The 21,287-nt window shown below is 43.8% G+C and overlaps 1 protein-coding gene across 1 annotated transcript in view; it reads left to right on the forward strand.

The window, feature by feature from the left end:
• ASB13 (ankyrin repeat and SOCS box containing 13) overlaps positions 1-21,287 on the forward strand; it is a 232,927-nt gene that overhangs the window by 99,624 nt on the left and 112,016 nt on the right. Inside the window, exon 3 of the mRNA XM_078677339.1 lies at positions 8,326-8,476. Coding sequence (XP_078533465.1) covers positions 8,326-8,476 — 151 coding nt within the window. The remainder of the gene's footprint in view (positions 1-8,325; positions 8,477-21,287) is intronic.

The following is a 21,287-nucleotide window of genomic DNA, read 5'->3' on the forward strand; positions in this document are numbered from 1 at the left end:
GCGGCCAGAGTCATTTTCCTTGCAGGACCCAGGACTCATACGTCCCCTCTGCTGGTTTCCCTCCATTGGCTTCCGGTTCAGAAGCGTATCCTTTTTAAATCACTGGTGCTGGTCTTTAAGGCCTTCCATAAGATTGGGGCCCCTTACCTCAATGAAAGATTTAAACATTACATTCCCCAACGCACTCTGAGGTCATCCGCTCAGCTTCTGACTGCCACACCTAAGGTCAGAGTGTCTAGGATCGGGAGCAGATCCTTTCAAGTGGCAGCTTCACGTTTATGGAATACTCTGCCACTCGGTCTTAGAGAAGTGCAAGACCTCCTCACGTTTAGGCAGAAAATCGGGCTGCCTGGATTTTGAAACATTATTACTCCAGCTGCTGTTGAAGTCACTGGTCTGCCCCTTACAGATACCACTTTCGCAATTTTCAAATCTTCCGTTACTCTCACCCACCCTGCCAGGACCGATACTCGGTAAGCTGACATTTAGCTGGTTCATATTTGCCAAAGGGTCCTCACCAGTCGACCCGATAGACTCAAAAGTGTGACCTGAATTAGCAGAGACAGAAACCGCGGGGGAAGAATTAAGTCAATCGCTTTCTCATGAATGGGGTCCACCGTGATTACTTCTTGGGTTGTTGCAGGGGGCTCGATAGTACAGACAAGGTTCGAATCAGGAGGGGCAGTAAGCACTGTGGGTATAGCTGGGTCTCCCATACACTCCCAGCTCTCATGTACAGCGGCATTTAGAACTTTAGCCATTTGAAGACCAGGGATGGCTGTCTCCGAGCTGCAGGATCGAAGAAGTGCCATTGCCCTCCTAGAGCGCAAAAGTTTCAGGATCGGTTTCCCCATCTGGGGGACATTTGAGGTGTCACATCCTGAGTTGCTAGAGTTGCACACACCCACATATACAATGTTGCTTACCGGCACTTCTCCAGGCGAAACTCTGCCATAGATAGCTCTACCGCTCTCCTGTACCAATGAGGCATCCACAGCTCCTGCAGATCCCCTGGTTTCCACCTGGGCCTCTGCTCGCCCCCGGCGGGTGGTTCGAGGAGGAGCCATCCCATTCTTCAGGTAGAAGCCTGGCCGTGTAGGCACTCCCCTGCAGCCCTGCACTCCCCAACAGCCGCTTAACGAAGACCTGTCACAGCTGCTACAGCCGCAACTGACGATACTGGCAACACTCTGTATTCGCAAAAGTGATAGCGTCGCCGCTGAAGGGGTTTTTACTAAAAACCATCTCGCTGCACGGCCACCATGCACCGCGCTGCTCAGCTGAGTGATCCGGCACATCTAGCAGCTAGGAGGTGGCCAAGTACCGCCGCAGACGCCGCAAGCGTTGGCTTTTTAGCTTTTGAACGGTAGTTTTAAAATTTGTCTTTCTCGGTTCCTCTGAAGAATAATTCCTCAACGCTTCCCTTCACATCAGCGATCGCACAAGCCAAAGGGAATATCGGCGGGATATCGGTGGCTCAGCTGGATCCCGAGGAGAGGCGGAGGTAAGCGTCCTCCAGGAGCAGAGTCAATCCACTATTGTCCTTTTCCACTAGAGAGCTGCCTTTTCTAGCAGGCTTTGCCTATGTTAGTAATGGGACCCCTGCAAAATTATTATCTTTAAAAAGCAATTGAAATTGTGTTAGTGCTTTTCCTGGCTTTGTTTTCAGCTGTATTCGCTTCTGTTGAAGCACCTCAATCTTTCTTGCAACTTCAGAAATAAGACTGACTTCTTCTTGAAATGCCTTAGACACTTGCTGAAGCAGCTCTGTGAAGTCTATCATGAAGTGCAAGAAATAAAGAAACTTCTCTGATTTCATGTCATGAAGCAATCCTTTGGCTTTCTATGAATATTCATCACTACCAGTAGCAAGGTGCTCAAGATGAAGTACTGTAGATTCCCAGTTTGTCTTAAGCGCTGTTACTGCCCTGTGCTGACTTGCTACGCATCTGATTTGCTGAAAGCCACCAAAATGGCTGCTCTTCCAGATTATCAGTTATCTCTTTAAGTCCCCTTCTCCGCTTAGGTGAATACTAATATAGTTTGAAACATCCTTTGAGCACCTCTTCAAATTTGTAGCTGAATGAAACAATAGTCAAAAATGAACATAGAGATACAGGAATAGTATCTAATGTAGTACAATTCATGCAGATAAAATAATGAAATAGGCTGTTTTGGGGGCGGGGCCCTGGGATGGGAGGTTCCCCATGATCCGCTGCGTATGTTGTTGGGGGTGTTTGTTGGCTTGGATGGCTCTAGGGCGGACTAGTGCCTGTTGGGGACAGCTGTGGCAGTGGCCAAGAGAGATATAGCGGCGCACTGGTCCCAGGCTGAGGCGCCTACTATAAAAGTTTGGGGGAGAGGAGTGGATTGGTGTGGGATCCAGGAGGAGGCCCTATTCGAAGCCAGGGGGTGCCCTGACTTAATCAGTAAAGTGTGGGGTAAATGGTTCAATATGTTTCCACCCTGATGATCTGCCTTTATTTTATTTTATTACATGTACAACTGTACCTACTGTATGGACTGACGTGTTATACCCCGATGGATCGCCCTTTTCTCTGTCAACTGTATGTACTGTCATGCTTACACTGATGTTTATTGAACTGCAACCAATTAACTTATATGTTGCTATACATTTTAATAAAATTGATTATCAAAAAGAAAATAATGAAATAGAATATATCATCGTAACATCCAAGAACACGTCTAATGCGAGTAGACCTCCTTGGTGCTTCACTTGTCACAGAGGATTCAGAAGTATTACCAGAAGGGACATTAATTGGTCCAGAAGGTATATCAACATCACTCCTTGTGCAATTAGAATTATGGGCAGCAGAATGAACATTCCCAACTTTCCCAGCATTCCCCTAATGCCCACCACGTACCATAATAGCACCACCACAAACTTTCTCGACACAGATGGGATCACCAAAAGACATGCCTCTCTTTTTGACAAAATTGGTCATTCAATCTCACTGCAAGCCTTATTTTCAACTGCATCAACAAAAGCAATAACACAGTCCTCCTTGTCCTCATCCACATCCAGTACATCATCTTCTCCTCAAGGAAGCCTTGACAGCATATCGGCTCTGACATTTTCCTTTCCTGGGATGTGCTTTACCACAAAATCATACTGTAATAGTTTGGTAGTCAGTCGTGCAATACGAGGCGTGGCATATTTAAGACATTCTCCCCCCAGAATGTATACAAGGGGTTTATGATCAGTTTGGATGACAAATTTCCTACCCAAATGTAAGTTCTGAACTTTTCACATGCCCAATAACACTCCAAAAGCTCCTTTTCAATCACAGAGTAGTTAAGCTCTGTATCTCGCAGTACTCTGGAAGCATAACTGATGGTAACTTCACTCACACCTGAAGGTTGAGTAAGCACTGCCCCAAGACCATAATTACTGGCATCAACTGTAATGGTGCAAGGAACACCCGGGTCATAAGCACTAAGCGTTTTTGCATTGACCATTTCTGACTTGACCAACTCAAAAGTTTCCTGACAATTAACATCCCACACAAAAGTGACGTTCGTCCTTAACATATTACCAAGGACCTTCCTTTTACTGGCATATTCAGGTATGAAACGTGCGTAGAACTCACACAACCCCAAAAAGGAGCGAACACATCCTCGTTTTTTGGACATGGGCAATCGACAACTGCTTTCACCAGACCTGGCCTTGGGCTAGCACCTTTAACCGAAACAAGATGTCACAGAAATTCTATTTATCTCTTCCAGAAGTCACATTTATTTATTTTTTAATGACAATCCCTTTTTTCTCAAAAGTACCAAGCACAGTGCTCAAAATGTTATGTTCTTCTAAATGTTTAGAAAAATGAGCACATCATTTTGAAAGATTTACATCTTGGAGCACTGTCTGCATTACGTGTTGGAACACGGAAGCCGCAGAGGCGAGACCAAAAGGCATCCTACAGAACTGAAATGAACTAAACGGGGAGTTAAAAGCTATACAGTGGCGAGACTCATCATCCAACATAACTTGATGGTACGCAGAGGCCAAATCAATCTTTGAAAACCATTCTGTGTCCCTCAATTCTTCTAACAGGTCACCAATTTTTTGAAGGGGATGGGAATCAATCCAAATTTCTTTATTAAGACTTCTCAGGTCGATGCACAAACTTATTTCGCCATTTCGTTTGTGTGCAACAACCAATGGACTTAACCACAAACTGGATTCAACAGGCTCAATGATCCCACAATTCTGCAATCTATCCAATTCCGTCTTGAGATCTCCCCTAAGGCTAAATGGCACAAACCTGACCTTATGTTTCACAGTTACGGCCTCTTTCTTCACTTTGATCTTGTGCTTAAATCTCACAATTTTCCCAAGAGAGTCTGAAAACACTTTGGGAAACTCGTATTCTAAGCAGAGAGAATTTTTTTGAACTATCTTTGACAACCAAAACTTGTTCACTGGTTCCAGGTCTCAATACCATTCTGAAAAGCCCTTGATGGTACCAACCAAGGATGTTTAAACCATGAACCGCCAAATAAATCTTACCTTATCTTGCGGCCTTTGAATTCCAACACATCCTCTATGAATCCCTCGTAATAGACGGGTGCTCTATCTGAAGGAAAGTGAGATCTGTCCCCCCAAGATTTCTTGAACAAATCATATGTAATCATTGTTATGCGGGCACCAGAGTCCACCAATAACTTTAAGCAAACATCACCCACGAACACATCTACATAGGGATCTACACAATCAAACGGATCACCAGAGACTATACTTTCATCCGTGGCCGCTACAATCATCTCTTATAAATCCTGAACTAGGTCACTTTCACATAACGGTTCATCCTGAACTATACAGTTCACTTTTTCAGTTTTACTGATACTGGAGTGACACACTTTTGCCAGATGTCTTATTCTCCCACACTTATGACACTTGGCATTTTTACCCAGACAAAATCTGTTGTCTTTTCTCCCTAATAGTACATAGTAAATCTGTGTCACCAGTGCTATAGTATTGTGACTCGAGATCCTTGATATGGCCTTCAAGCTTTTTCAAAGTGAGCTAATCGATCTCAGTACCCCTGCCTGCCTCGAGATACATTTCCCACTGATAACCACCTTGAATGCTTCCCATAGCATAGCTTGTGTCTGTAGTAAACCTGTGTTTGTGGAGAAATATTCTGAAATGTCCCCTCTTATCTCTTCCCTGAATGGCGCGTCTAGCAGGGCATTTGGCGGTAGCCTCCAGCAGATTGGTCTAGACTGTTTCGCCGGCACAGACATTTTAAACAGAACCGGTGCATGATCTGACAGTGTTCTGGGCAGATGTTGTGTCGAGTCGGTCCAAGCTGCTATGTCAGGTATCACTAAGTAGAAGTCAAGCCTGGAACATGCATTATGCTGAGTGGTGATGCAGGTGCCCTCATGTAGGGTTGGGTGGGTGTCTTTGGCGCCAAATGTCGACAAGCCCTTCCTCTGGAATTATCTCATTAATAGCGATAATCGATCGCAAGTTAAGGTTCCGGGACCACCCATTCCTGTGCTTGACATTGTCGATCAAGGCGTTAAAGTTGCCTCCCCATATAATCAAGTCATATCCCATTGTTTTAATCTTAGCCCAAACATTCCTAAAGAAATTAGGCTTGTCAACATCAGGGCCATACACTGCGGCCAGCGTGATGCCCATTGTCCCCAATGTCCCCCCAAGGATCACATAACGGCCTTCTGGAACTATTTGTGAAGACGTTAATTTCCAGTGTAGTCCCCTCTTTACCAGACTAGATACCCCTCTAGCGTAATTTGAGTAAATGGCCGAGTATACAGCTCCCCTGCGTCTATTTTGTAGTTTAGTATGAGACAAGCTATTTAAATGGGTTTCCTGAAGGAAACAGATATCTATGTTGTGCCTAGCCAGGTATGTGTGCACCAAACGTGTTTTGCAGAAATTATGTAACCCCCTAATGTGCCACGTGAGAAAATGATACTCTATCTATTGAGCATGACTGCGTGTCTCTTATGCGTGGACCCATGGCGGCAAATACGCTGCTTCCTAAGGTTTGAGGTGTGCACATACTACTGAGAACAATCTGACTGTATCTGTGGTGAAGCAATTAGAGAGGGTGGCCTGCTGTCACTCTGCAATATATCTATTGATAGAATTCTACCCCGTAGTGCTGTCCTTGTGAACTGTAAAACATCCCCATCCCGTCCCCCACCCACACTAACCCCCCAATTAGGTTGAGTAAAAATCCCAACTCATTGTAACAAATTTCGCAACATATGCCAAGGGACTGGTATTGGGAGATCTCACCGGGGCATGGTTTACCGGCTTACTCCCCCACCATACATTGGGTGGCCACCAAGTCTTTAAAGAGCTCCACAGCCACCCCGGGCAGGCATTGTGTATAGCAATGGCTAGCCAGCTATATCCGCACTATCTATAATCTATACATGGGGGTTGGGCTACCTTGCGGATAAATACAACAATACCTGACATTTATATGTACATATACCAATCATTATCTCTCAATCTTGCTTCTTGTAAGTTCATGTGAGCGATTTGGATGGTTTCTTTAAGCTGCAAACATGTTTGGCAAATTTTAAAGCTGACTTGGCGTCTGTGAAATGATGAGCGGAACCCTTGTAATTGACTTTTAATTTTGCCGGGTACAGCATTGCGTACGGGATTTCCGCTTGTCTTAACATCTTTTTCACTTGCAGGAATTCACGCCTGGACCGAGAGGGTGAAGTTTGGGAAGATGGAAATTTTATTACCTTTGTGGTTTATGCTTCCTTTTTCCCTAGCCAACCTGAGTATGGCATCACGGTCCCAGTAGTTTAATATCCGTGCTAGGATTGGACTGAGTGTGGAGCTTACAGGAGGTCTAGGGCCCAATGTACGGTGAGCACGTGCCACAATGAAGAGGGTGGAGAGATTCGGATTGAACAGTTGGTGCATCAGTGCCTCAATGAATGGTTCCAGTTTTAGGTCTCGCCTGGGCCAGCGCATGCGCTGCTCTGGCGAGACATTTAGTTACTGGCTTCTCAAAGTGCTACCCACAGGCTTTTGTCGGCCACCTGTTTGCTGTTACGCGAAAAGTAGGCGCGCGACGTGTACAGCTGCCATTTGCCACTCGCCAGCCTGCTTTCAGTTTTGCCGTTGTGTGTACGCGCGCCATCACTTTCAGGGCCGCGGCAAAAGTTGTTTACAGAGAGCCCTCGCTCTCCACCTCCCCGGCTTTCTCTTCCTTCTCCACCCTCTTCCGACTCGATATCCCAGCAGCACCAACTTTGTTTCTCCCTTTCAGCGCCGCTTTATTTGCCGTTGTCTGCGCGCGCCATATGCTTCCAATAGATTTAGAACTAGATTTGCTCAAGTGTTTAGTGGAATTGAGCAACTGCCTTCAAGCCTTTATTTTTAGGTCGAGCCTGGGCAGCGCATGCGCTGCTCAGCAAGGCATGCTGCATTGAAGTATGCACTGAAGCCACACCCACTCTCCGCCCATATTTGTTATTGGCTTGTGTCACTGTCCTTCGTACACTCCGGCTTCTGATAAATAAATAGGCTTGTAAGCCCCTCATTAGCTCCGCCTTGTCTTTATTTGTAACCTCCCATGAGGACTGGCCCTTTTATTTTGGTTGTTACACGGTACGTGTTATTTAGTCTGTAAGCACTATTTTCTTTAATAAGTTTCACTTGCTGCAGGCACGACATGCGTTCCTGGAACATTCAGCCGCCACGCGCACTTTCACGTTTGCTTTTACAAAAAAGCGCCCCACACAGCGCTTTCACTTTAATACCAGCAGTGGACCTTTCTTTAAACATGGCTCGTCAAAAGAAAGGGGCGTGGCCTCTATTAACTTGAAAGCCCAACATGGGGCACTTGAAAACAAACATTTGCAAAGCAATAGGTCTCACATTTTAGAAACTTTGACCTATTGGTATTGTAAATGACAAGACCTTTTATTATTGCAGGTGTTTTTTAAACACACAAATCTTGCAATTGCGAGACCTATTGTATTGCAAATGCTTGTTATTTTGACATGGCTCAGCAACGTCCTGATACTATTTATTTCCGCCAAAAGCATAGGGAAGACCTGTTGGCTTTGCCAATGCTTATTCAGTTTACTGGCTATTGTTTAATTTTCATTTATGTGGTATTCGTTGGTCTGATCATTTTATTTTTTAACCTTATAGTATTGCTGTAATTTTTATTTCCCATTATTAAATGAATGTTAAAAGAATGTACAATTTTTGCAAAAACTTTAACTTGAACCAGTAATTCGATCATAATGATAATTTCTTAAATAAGGTTCTTGTGTTGCATCTCTCCTAAACAGGTAGACGCCCGAAACATCGACGGCAGCACCCCACTCTGTGATGCCTGTGCCTCTGGCAGTCTGGAATGTGTGCAGCTCCTTCTAGCTCATGGAGCCAGAGTGAACCCTCCTCTCTTCACAGCCTCCCCACTCCATGAAGCCTGCATGAGTGGTGAGCCTTCCATACTTCATGTCTAAATGTAGGACTAGATCTCACGCATTGCATCATGTTCTAAGGAAGTGCTTCTTATACAGCAGGGCAAAGGACAAATGATGTTCTCCACTGCCTTGGCTGTATCAGAAATCAAAAGTCAAGTGTAACACGAAAAAGTGACAAAATAATGCTCAAATAGCCACTCAGGTGAAAACAAAAGATGTCAACACACAAGAGACAATAACACACCAAAACACACACAAGTGTAACACACAAATGTTAATACATTTTTCTGAATGTACTGTACATCTAAAAAACGTGTACTATTGTATTTGTGAGGTGTGACCACAACATATTGAGAAACCAGTATATTTAGGAAATATGTTGTTTTTTTAGAAAATATGATGCTTTATCATTTTGTAATAACCAAATCCTTTCACCTCTTCTAATGCTTTTGTGGAATTAAGTAATTCTGCCGTACTGGCAGACTTTCTACATTTGTAAATGCACCTCATGATTATTGAATGACTCTGTAAATCAGCATTGGGATTCTACATTTGGGGAATGCATCATATTTAGTACAACCAAAGGCAATTTAAATGTAAGCAATACTTTGTAAATCTGGTCCAATATTCTTTACTAAAGTAAAATTGAGCACTTAACAATGGATTACAGGTAAAGTTTGGAGGGTTTGATCATGCTGGTATCTTGGTACGTATTGTGACTGGGAAAGGTTTATTACTGCAGGTACTCCTTCTTGGACCACGGTGCAGAGAAAAATGCCTGTTTGCAGACGAATACTTACTTCTACCCACAAATTACCTCCTTTAGAATATTCCCAGGTGCCGATCTGGAGCTGGCTCCTAATTTTTCATGTAATTAGTTTTTTCTCTTTAAATTTCTATCCACCGCGCAATGGAACATTTCCTCTTCTAAAACTACAGGGTTTAAGTCTCGTAGGGACTATCGCAAGCTAATGTCTGTGACAGAACCCCTCGAGGTGTGTCTCTGGTATTTGGGGTCATACCACAACTGCATGTCCTTTGAGAAGTGTGCCGTTATGCACCCGAAGACAACACAGGACAGTGAAGCCAAGCTGTACGTCAGTACTGTAGGAAGTTGCTTAAGGGCTCCTCGAAGTCAAGGACACATGCTTGTTCCCAATCTTGGGGCCTGTCTCATGACAGGTCATCATTGCGGTCCTAGTCTTCGGGTAAGCCAAATCCAAAAAGAGGCATAAGATGTCCGAGTGTGCCTCGTCCTAGTGTTGTTACTCTCCACCTGAGAAGTCACAAGGACATCAAGGGGACCCACGTTCTTGTTCCTGGTCCTTTACCGAAGAGCAGCTTCTTCAGCAGATTCTGATGCAGACAGAATTCCTGGGTCCACCAATGATGCTACAATAGATTGAGACATTTAACCACGGCTCTCTCCACATCTTCAGCACCCAACCAGCTACCAATGGCACGCCACTGGGACCCATGGATCCAAGAGTCCTTCAGTTGGGTTACTGCTGGAGGAACCGCCATCAGCACCATCTGTGCTCCTGAATTCACTTTGGGTTCAGCTCTGACTCTAGAGGGACTCCATGCCCGGCACCATGATCCATGCCTCTTGCTACCGTGTAAACGTCAGCGCCAGAGGAGGACATTGATCCTATTGTCGGACCTCAAACTGAATCTGTCACGACTTTGGCAGAAACTGCATTCTGGCTCAAATACTAAGAATTCAACCCCAGTCCATTTTGGCTCTAATAAGACGGTGCCTTTCTCCAGGAGCCGCCTGTAGTCTGCCAACAGCTGTTCGGATGAGACTCTGACAAGAGCCAGCCAGCTTTTGGTGATGATGGTGATGATTGTGATGAAGTGGATGGTGGTAATGAGTTCTCCCACAATATGATGATGATGATGACAATTTTTCTCTGGACCTCTGAGGCCAGTGGGCTGGATACTTCCCCAGAGACAGGGCTGGTTTCTCTCCTCGGCCCTTCCACGGATGTCTGCTTTATTCCCTACATCAGTAGATGAACTGCAGAAGTCTTGTATCTGGAGCTGCCTTCTGTTGAGCTAAAAACCAAAATCTTAGCTTGAAGTGTTACACCCAGGGCAATCCTCATCTTAACCCCTCCTGCCATCCAGCAAGGCCCTGACCGATTCCCTTATGGGCACTTAGGCTAAATCCTGCTCTTACGCACCTGTAAACAGGTAAGTGGCACGTTGTCACAAACCCGCTGTGGGTGACCCTGCCTTCCTAATGTTGCATCCTACTCTGGAGAGTCTGGTAGTAGCGGGCCTCCACTAAAAGTGTTAACCCCAATTCTTTTCCTACCATCCCCCTAGACAGAGGGTTGAAAAGAATAGGGGCATTTTGGGAAGGGGATCTTTTCTTCCAGTTGCCTCACCCTCATGTCAGTCAATCCCAGCTGCTTTCTGGGAATGTACTCCTATGCCTTATGGGACTCCGTCGCTGTGATCTTACAAGCAGTCCCAGAGAAAGTTTACCTCAAATTGGTACATCTGGTCCAGGCACGGACACAACTAACTGTTTAGGCAGAGTGGTTGGCACCATGCTTTAATGAGATCTACGGGCTTCTTGGGTATGTTCAGGCATTACTGATTGGTATGCATTTTGACAGATCTTGCTTCTTTGGATAGGAGGCTGACTACACCCTCAAGCGCTTCAAAGGGAGTAGAGCTACTGCATGCTCCCTTGGTATTTCCCCAAATACAAGACAGTATCCCCAGCAATTTCACCCTTTTTGAGGCATCACTATGGGTATCGCTTTCAGAGAGTGTCAAGTCCCACCACCCCATCAACAGGCACCCCATTCCTTTCGAAGTCAGAGTATTTCAGTTTGTCGTGCTTCCTTTCAGTCTCACCATTACCTCTTGGGTGGTCACAAAGTTGATGGCAGTGGTCATAGCCCACCATCGGGTGTCTTCTTCTCTCTTTCTAATTGGCTGTTAAAGGTAGGCTTGCCACAGTCAGTCATTGACCACCTTCAGATGATGGCAAATCTCCTTACGTCACTGGGGTACATAATCGGTGTGCCGATGTCACACACGATTCCTTCGCAGAGTTTCCCTTTCCTCCGAGCAATTCTGGATAAGGTGAACTTTCATGCCATTCCCTCTGGATCAACAAGTTCATGACATTCGGGCTGTGATCCCAATGTTTCAGCCTTGGTCCTGAGTTTCAGTGAGGGTGTCTCTGAGGTCTTTTGCATCCTGCTCATCGGCAATGCCGCATGGCACATGTGGGCATCCAGGTCTTGGAGGGGGCTGCACAAGATCTGCAGTGGTGGTTATTAGATCACAATTGAAACATTGATAGACCCCTCGCCCTGCCCTATCCCTAGCTAATGTTGGTCCCTGCTGGGTTGGGGCAGTCCTTTGGGCGAAGTGGGTGGGGATCACGGACTCTGGTCTCTGATGGTAACTCGCGTTCACATGGCCGGAGCTGCGGGTCATCCGCTTGGTGTTGAAAGCCTTCTTGGCATTCATCAAGGGAAGGCTGGATCAGGTCCTCATGGACAGCACCACTGCCATGTGGTATTGCAGCTAGCTGTATGAGGTACATTCCAAAGCTTTGTGCCATGCAGCCCTGTGCCTCGAATGTGGCTTGATTGTCAGTGCATCTCTCTCATCATACACCACCTGGCAGGATCTTTAAATGTCAGGGTGGACGAACTCAGACAGCGACACCTAGTGAATCACGAATGGTAATTACACCTGGTTTGGGTGCAGGTGTCTTCTGGCTTGATCTCCTTTCCACAGCTGAACGCGTAGTGTCAACACTTGGGTGTTTGAGTTCCCGAAAAGGCTCTCCCTCTGAAACGCATTCTGCTTACAGTGGAGCGTGGGAATCATGCATGCTTTTCCGCCGCTGCCTCTCCCGCCCTGATTCCTAAAGAAGATCAGGAGTGACTAAGCCCAAGTCATACCCCTGCCTCCAGATTGGCCCCAGACTGGAGCGTGTGGTACCAAGAACTTCTGGGCATAAGCAATTGTCCTCCAATCAGACTGCGGTTTTGCGAGGACCTTCTGTCGCAGCAGCAGGGCACGGTCCTCCACCCTGGCCTGCATAATCTACACCTCCAAGCATAGGGATTGAGTGGTGGCAGTTGACTGTAGTAGAAATCATCTCCGCAGCCAGAAATCTCTCACCAAAATCAGTTTTTTCCAGATTTGGGACAGGTTTGTGGATTGGTGAGGCACCCATACCACCGACTTGTTGCAGGCCAGACATTTGGATGTATTCCTGTTTTTGTCTTTGTCCTAGCAAGGACTTGCAGTTATAGGTTACCTGTCAGCCCTGTTGGACCAGTGACATCGTGGTAGAAAGTTTGTCAATATTTTTTTTCTGTCACCATCATCCAATTTGTTCTACAGGGTAGTGTGCTTATTGCCTTTGATTTGGGAATGTGGACAGCAATTTATTGCAGTTTATACAATGCTATATATTGTACACACAGTGCATTTGTTCTAAACCATTATGCAGTCTCTAAATGTGCCACCTGTGTTTTGAGTTTCCAGGTGATCCCCATAATCAATGGAAAAACTGGGTTGATGCTTTTTAAACAAATTTAGGAAATGGTTGCTACTGCATTCTTTGGGGGTTGAGGGTAGAGCTATATTTAAACATATTCCAGATTTAGATCCTAACACAAGTAAACATTTAGATGAATACCAAATTGTGCTGAAAATCTTGGGGAAACATGATTTGACGCACATTTTAATTGCAACATGGCATACGTTTTACAAGAATTTCAGAGTCAAACCAAGAGCATAGATTCCTACATACAGTGGTTAATTGGTGAGAGACCAACCATTTTTAAGCCACTGTTGGGACATCCATTACTTGAAGAAACATTACGCACAGCAAAGAGTATAGAAATTCCCCAGTTGTCTGTGAAGGAACTGGATGAGAACAATAAGGTGGAATCAGTTGGGGCAGTAGAGATCAAAGATGGCAAGTTGTCACAAAATATAACAGCAAGAGTATTACTTTTTGTAAGCAAAGAATATTTATTTCTGTTGTGGTTATCCGATACATGTGAAAGTAGTTAGACAATGTCTTGCTCGAAATGTCACTTGCAGGACATGTATTTAAGTAGTGCATTATACTAAAGTATGTCAAAATTCCAAGCAATCTGCATAGAGGGTTAATTTGTCGAGGATAAGTGCATGGTTTATGCAGTTTAGAGTGAACTGCAAGATATGATGTTGGTGATGATGATGATGTGAAAGAATGTGTGGATCCATATGTGGATATAGTAGTTGGTACCAAAACTCTGAATCTTCGGGTTGATTATGGATCCATAATTACCATGAGTACCTAAGAGCTGTTTGAAGAAACATGGGGTGATGGAAGGTTGGAATTGCAGATAGAGCTCCAGTTTCTTATGAAGGGAGAAGCATTGTGCTATAGGATGAATTTGAGGATGTTTTGGAGTTCAAAGGTAGGCACATTCAAGGGAAGATATATGTGGCAGTTAAAGAACTAAACACACTTAGTTGGTATCACCAAGGTTTGTTTGGGATGGTGTTTAGACTAGGGACAAAGGAGCAAGTTTGGTTGTTCAAAAGGCTTTTTAATGGGTTAAAGAAGATTGGTGCTTGAGATCTTAAGGCTTACCATCGTTCCTTAACTTGTACTATTAGGATTGATGAAGTAATATAGGGTTAGGCACTGTTCTAACTCCGAAAAGTGTCAGTGTTGAGCACCCAGTGGGTTATGATTCCAGAGGTTTGAGAAGGTCAGAGATGGCATATTCGATCATTGAAAAGAAATTGAATGTTGTGTATGGGCGGTAGAGAAGTTTAAAGTGTATTTGTGGGCTAGGAAGTTTACAAGTTTGACAGACCACAAACCACTGACTTTCACGCTTAGTCGGAGAAATGTGAAGAGTTATTCTCCACGAATTGCTTGATTATCTTCTATACTTAAGTAGTACCAATTTGACATTTTACACATAAAAGAGGGGAAAGTATTTTTGAAGATAGCTTATGGGAAATGCAGTGAGAAGTGTGATAGATGATGAGGTGGTAAAAAGAAGAGTCGGAATCGTATTTCATTGCTTCCACGGATCTGGAGACAGGCCTTTAGATCAGATGTTGTTTTTAAAGGAGATAGGGAGTTATGTACGTGATGTTTGACCAAGAGAGGGACAGCTTATGTGGGCAGTATAACCTTTTGTGAGGGACATTTCAGTGCTACATTGACCAAACATAGGTTGCAGTCACATTTATGGTAGCCAGCAAAAGATAAAGAAGTTGATGAGGTGGTTAAGAACTAATATTTGTATGCCAGTAGTGAGAAAGATATTGTCACAAGAGTGTCACCAATGATCATATTAGAATTACCAAGCAGGCTGTGGGAAAACTTTATATTGGTCTATTGGGTCCATTAATACCTGGGATGTGAAGCATAATTATGCCATTCTATTAATCGACTTCAACTTTAGGTTACTTGAAGTTAGGTTCATGGCCTAAATGATTGAAAAAGTATCATTATGTTTCTCAGAGAAGTGTTATCAAGAGAAACATTTGCAGAGTATTGGTTGTGGGATAATGGGGTGCAGTTTGTGAGCCAAGACATGAATGAGTTTCTTTAGAATGTTGGGGTACAGTATCTGAAGAACTCATTTTATCACCTCTAAATGAACGGTTTGTTTGAATGGAGGAAGCGGCTGGTGCCTAGTGTATCAAATGGGCTGTTTCTAACAAATGTGAAATAATTAATGCTATTAGAACTATGCTATGCTGTATTGTTGTGCACCCCATTCTAGGACAGCAGTTGCTCCATTCAGTTATTGAAAGAGAGGAAACTGGTTTTGAATGTTTTTCCTCTCGTGTAGTTCTTATAATACCTATACAGGATCTGCACGTTTAGATGACATACACTGTAGGATTGGTGTCAGACTGATTCTAAACACCCCCACCGGATATGTTGGCCTTTTTATATCAGCTAGCTCACAGTGCCACTAGAATCCCCTCTTACCAAGGAGAGAATAGTTCTTGGCAACCTTTGAACATAACAACCCTGACCCCTCATGACCGTGGAAACCGTGTACTACTTTACGCTCAGTCACTTGTGCTCACTTAGTCTCAGAGAGATATACAGAATAAACGGTCTGGACATTTTTCAATAAGCATTTATTTAACAGTCGTTATTCTAGTGTAAAATAGATGAGCTACAACAACCACTAGACAGTAACAGATATAAATGATTGGAAGCACAATGAAAGTAAAAGGATGATAGATTTAAACCATCTTGCAATAATCATAAATACATATGAGTATATAAAATGCATGATAATAAAAGTGCGTATTCCTACGATGCCTTCCTAACTAAATGTACCTAGCATGTATGTAGGTATTAAGCCAAGAATCCCTCTAGGATAAAGTCAACCCCATTACCTGGATTGAGAGACTGTGGGACCCCGTCCTGGTCTTGGGTTGGACACTCCGCAAGGGATGTTAGACCACTGTGAGCTGGAGTATCTGCATGCAGGAACTTCAGCGTCTTTGTACAGTGTGTCGGCCGGGAAGTCCTGGTCTCCTCTGCCTGTCTTAGCAAGATGTCACGTATATATACCCATAGGTGTCCCCGGGGGTTCTACCTCGCTGTATTATTTGTTGGACTTAGGATAACGTCGGGAATGAACTTTGTACATAGATATTATACAGGAAATGGTAGTCCTGCTGTAACTCCAAGAATCCTCATGCATAATGTATGAGGCTTTTACCAGGGAAAATCCCACGTTCTGTGTCCAGTGTCACATCTGGTTAACCGCATGCGCGCTAGCGGTTTTCCCGCTGCGCGCTGCGTTTTTTTAAAAAACGCGTTACATGACGAGCTCAGCTCGTCATGAGCGTACGACCGTCATCACTCATGACGAGCTGAGCTCGTCATGAGCGCGGAAGGGGTTAAAGGTCAGTCCCTAAGAACCGTTATGTATGTAATTTAGAGGAGAATATTGGTGAAAGGTTATGTTGTCACCTGAGCCTATATTAGGGTACCTATATGGAATATAACAGTCCCACCTAAATAAGGAAATTGCTTAAATTAATGTTGAGAATACGTTTGAAATGGATGAGGATGTGAGGTCCAGAGTTAAAGTTCCACAAAGTAAGCAAAAGGAAGATTTTAATTAGAGAAATAAAGGTAAGCAACATTTCTCATTCAAAGTTGATGATGTGGTTCGCATCAGGAAACCAGGACATATTTTCAAAGGGAGTACCAAATCTGGTGAACATGTGGTGGTTCACAATAACTTTTGGGGCATGTAGTCAGAGTGTATGGTATACAGTGGTGGTATATAAAGAAGTTGTCAAACTGTCTGAAGACAAAATGAGAATGAGGAGGAAAAATGTGAGAGTCAGTGTAAATTTGGGGAAAAACACCGATGTGAGTAAAAATGTTGTTGTAGGAGTTTGTGGAGAGGTTTCATACCTATATGCTTTAGGGACTGAATGTCTGCTTTTTAATCATGTTGCCCAAAGATAAAATTTAAACTGTCTTGTTGTGTTGTAGAAGCCTTTTGTTGTTGCTAGAGTGTGTTCTGGGTGTAACGTTTGTTTGTATGCATTGGTCTATTTTCTTTTGTTGTTTTGTGGTAGGGCTTTATTTTTGCCATTTGTGTATAAATATTTTGGAAAAGAATAGTCAATATTGTATTTTTATTGAAGCAGTTACTCTTACTCGTGTATTCTGACAAACAGTTTCAGTTCTACGTTCTAATTGAAATGGCATATTTTAATGTGAGTCAGTCAGTTTATCTCTGTCTGCTGTTGGATGGTGGTGCTGGCGGCTTGCTGTATTTACAATGAAAATACATTTTGAACTTCCAAAACTTACCTGGAGCCAGATGTCTCTTCCGTTTATGGATACCATATTTGGTCCACATGTTTCCTCCTAAATGTTTCGGGATTCCACACCACAACCTTAATTTGGTCCTTACTTTCCATTTGAGCCATTGCATAGTTGTCCCCTGTGTCTCCTAACACTAAAGACAGTCTTTCTCATCAATATCACCTCAGCTAGTCACATGAGTGAGTTTCAAAACTTTGTCAGTCCTGCTGCCCTATACCACCTTCTTTTCAGACAAATTGATTCAAAGGACTAGAGTGGACTTTCTGCCTCCCCCTTGACTCAAAGTACATGTCCGAGGCAAGGACGGACAGAGCGGGCCTCTATATCCTGCGCTAGGTCCAGATGAGGTGAGGTCCAGTCCCCGGTCAAGACGGATGCCATCTGCATCCCTTGAAGCGGAGGATCGATACAAGTAGGTTGTATTCGCTCCAACCATAGATATTATTATTATTTTTTTCACTATAAATCTGTTTTGTACACCTTGTTTGCAGTAGCAAAGTTTGAGAGCAGAGGCCCTGAAGAAAGCTGAGGGTATTGTTTCCCTATTGGCTGAAACATGTTGGCCTTATTTATTGCAGTTATTTGTTGAAACTGCCCCTTGCACTGTTCTGTTTTTAGACTAAGGGGTGAGGTGACATTTGAAAATAAAGATTTCCTTGTTTTCCTCCTAATTACCCTATTTTGAATCACCACTTTTTTCTGTTTTGCTTTGCACGTAGTTCCCTTGTGGTCTATAATTTAGAAACGCACTATCGTTTCTTTCTCTTCACGTGATTTTGGTCTGATCCGATTGAGCAAATCTCCTTTACGTGGAAGATAATCTCTATGATCAAGAGACACATCATCCATATGGGTGGACTACCAAATGATAAGATTGATCACAGCGATAAATTGATGGGAATCCAATCATTTGCTCCAGGGTCTCACTATTGATCACTCCGTTTTAGCTCTTTGCATTTTTTACTTCTCTTTATCGCTTTTGTGGGACTTCTTCTCTGACTCATTATTTGGAGCAGTTGAAGCCAGTAGGCGATATTGCTGACTTTAGACCCCCGGTTCTATTTGTTGCTAAAATTGTAGTAAATGGGGATGGGAACCTGGGTTGGTCTTTAAATATCCCTGTGACCATATATCTCTCTGTTGTGTGTATTGTAGGGCTTTATTTTTGCCATTTGTGTATAAATGTTTTGGAAAAGAATAGCCAATATTGTATTTTTATTGGAGCAGTTACTCTTACTCGTGTATTCTGACAAGCAGTTTCAGTTCTACGTTCTAATTGGAATGGCAGTATTTTAATGTGAGTCAGTCAGTTTATCTCTGTCTGCAGTTGGATGGTGGTGCTGGCGGCTCGCTGTATTTACATTGAAAATACCTTTTGAAGTTCCAAAACTTACCTGGAGCCAGATGTCTCTTCCGTTTATGGATACCATATTTGGTCCACATGTTTCCTCCTAAATGTTTCGGGATTCCACACCACAACCTTAATTTGGTCCTTACTTTCCATTTAAGCCATTGCATAGTTGTCCCCTGTGTCTCCTAACACTAAAGACAGTCTTTCTCATCAATATCACCTCAGCTAGTCACATGAGTGAGCTTCAAAACTTTGTCAGTCCTGCTGCCCTATACCACCTTCTTTTCAGACAAATTGATTCAAAGGACTAGAGTGGACTTTCTGCCTCCCCCTTGACTCAAAGTACATGTCCGAGGCAAGGACGGACAGAGCGGGGCCTCTATATCCTGCGCTAGGTCCAGATGAGGTGAGGTCCAGTCCCCGGTCAAGACGGATGCCATCTGCATCCCTTGAAGCGGAGGATCGGTACAAGTAGGTTGTATTCGCTCCAACCATAGATATTGTTATTATTATTTTTTTCACTATAAATCTGTTTTGTACACCTTGTTTGCAGTAGCAAAGTTTGAGAGCAGAGGCCCTGAAGAAAGCTGAGGGTATTGTTTCCCTATTGGCTGAAACATGTTGGCCTTATTTATTGCAGTTATTTGTTGAAACTGCCCCTTGCACTGTTCTGTTTTTAGACTAGGGGGTGAGGTGACATTTGAAAATAAAGATTTCCTTGTTCTCCTCCTAATTACCCTATTTTGAATCACCACTTTTTTCTGTTTTGCTTTGCACGTAGTTCCCTTGTGGTCTATAATTTAGAAACGCACTATCGTTTCTTTCTCTTCACGTGATTTTGGTCTGATCCGATTGAGCAAATCTCCTTTACGTGGAAGATAATCTCTATGATCAAGAGACACATCATCCATGTGGGTGGACTACCAAATGATAAGATTGATCACAGCGATAAATTGATGGGAATCCAATCATTTGCTCCGGGGTCTCACTATTGATCACTCCGTTTTAGCTCTTTGCATTTTTTACTTCTCTTTCTCGCTTTTGTGGGACTTCTTCTCTGACTCATTATTTGGAGCAGTTGAAGCCAGTAGGCGATATTGCTGACTTTAGACCCCCGGTTCTATTTGTTGCTAAAATTGTAGTAAATGGGGATGGGAACCTGGGTTGGTCTTTAAATATCCCTGTGACCCTATATCTCCCTGTTGTGTGTATTGTAGGGCTTTATTTTTGCCATTTGTGTATAAATGTTTTGGAAAAGAATAGCCAATATTGTATTTTTATTGGAGCAGTTACTCTTACTCGTGCATTCTGACAAGCAGTTTCAGTTCTACGTTCTAATTGGAATGGCAGTATTTTAATGTGAGTCATGCTCAGACGTGATTCCCTTGCTCACTTTGCCACTGGATTCAAGCAAGCTGGGCTGAAGAAGGCTGTAATGCCAGAAACCGGTCCTTGGAAGCTTATTTCCGGTCCAGGGAAGACATGGCTTGGCAGTTCGGGCTGGACTGTTCCCATGAGGCACAGGGTCAGACTGATTTGCATATAGCCATGTCTGAACTGGGATGGCAGAGTGGGCTAAAGAACGGTGATGAATTAAACCCAGATCTTTTGACTGGGTGTGAGTGTCTGATTGGTTCAGATGCTCCGTCTATCACCACCCCCTTTTGTACCGCTTTGGCCGCCATAAGTGTGGCAGGGTATGCTCAGATGTGAGTCCCTTGCTCACTTTGCCACTGGATTCAAGCAAGCCGGGCTGAAGAAGGCTGTAATGCCAGAAACCGGTCCTCGGAAGATTGTTTCCGGTCCAGGGAAGACATGGCTTGGCAGTTCGGGCTGGACTGTTCCCATGAGGCACAGGGTCAGACTGATTTGCATATAGCCATGTCTGAACTGGGATGGCAGAGTGGGCTAAAGAACGGTGATGGATTAAACCCAGATCTTTTGACTGGGTGTGAGTGTCTGATTGGTTCAGATGCTCCGTCCATCACCACCCCCTTTTGTACCGCAGAATGCAGGTAAGCATTATTTTTTTTATTATTTTCCCCTGCGCTGCCCCGCGCTTTGCAGTATTTAAATGCCACAGCAGCCGCCACTGTATAAAGCTAAGGAATCTGCAGTTAAATAGAGTAATTACCAGACAGACTGTTACTGCAAGTAACTTGTAAGTTGGATCCTTCTTTTATTTTGGAGAAGATTGCTCGTAAAAGATGTGTAGGCATTGAAACATAGTATGTTCAGGCAAGAGGCACTAGACAGTTCTCTTACGGTGGGGTGATGTGGTCGAACCTCTTGTGACCTATGGTTTGCTGGGCAGCTGCTTGGGATACATCCTTAAGTGGTGCCTGAGTGGCCCTTGATAGGCTGATTAGAAGCACGTTGGCCCAGTGACGAAGTTATGGGACCAGCGCTTGTACAACTCATTGGGAGGTTGTGGGGATGGAATCTTGCAGAGGAGGCTAAGTTGTTACGAAGCACTTTGTGTCTTTTTGTTGGCTTAGTATAGAAACTAAGAGAAATGCTACACTTAGTGAATGAGTATTATATATCCTTAATGTCGGTGCTTTATAGCCAAATTTGAATATGTCCTGTTGGCTCCACTTA

This window comes from Lissotriton helveticus, chromosome 1_1, assembly GCF_964261635.1.
Source record: "Lissotriton helveticus chromosome 1_1, aLisHel1.1, whole genome shotgun sequence".
Lineage (NCBI taxonomy): Eukaryota > Metazoa > Chordata > Amphibia > Caudata > Salamandridae > Lissotriton > Lissotriton helveticus.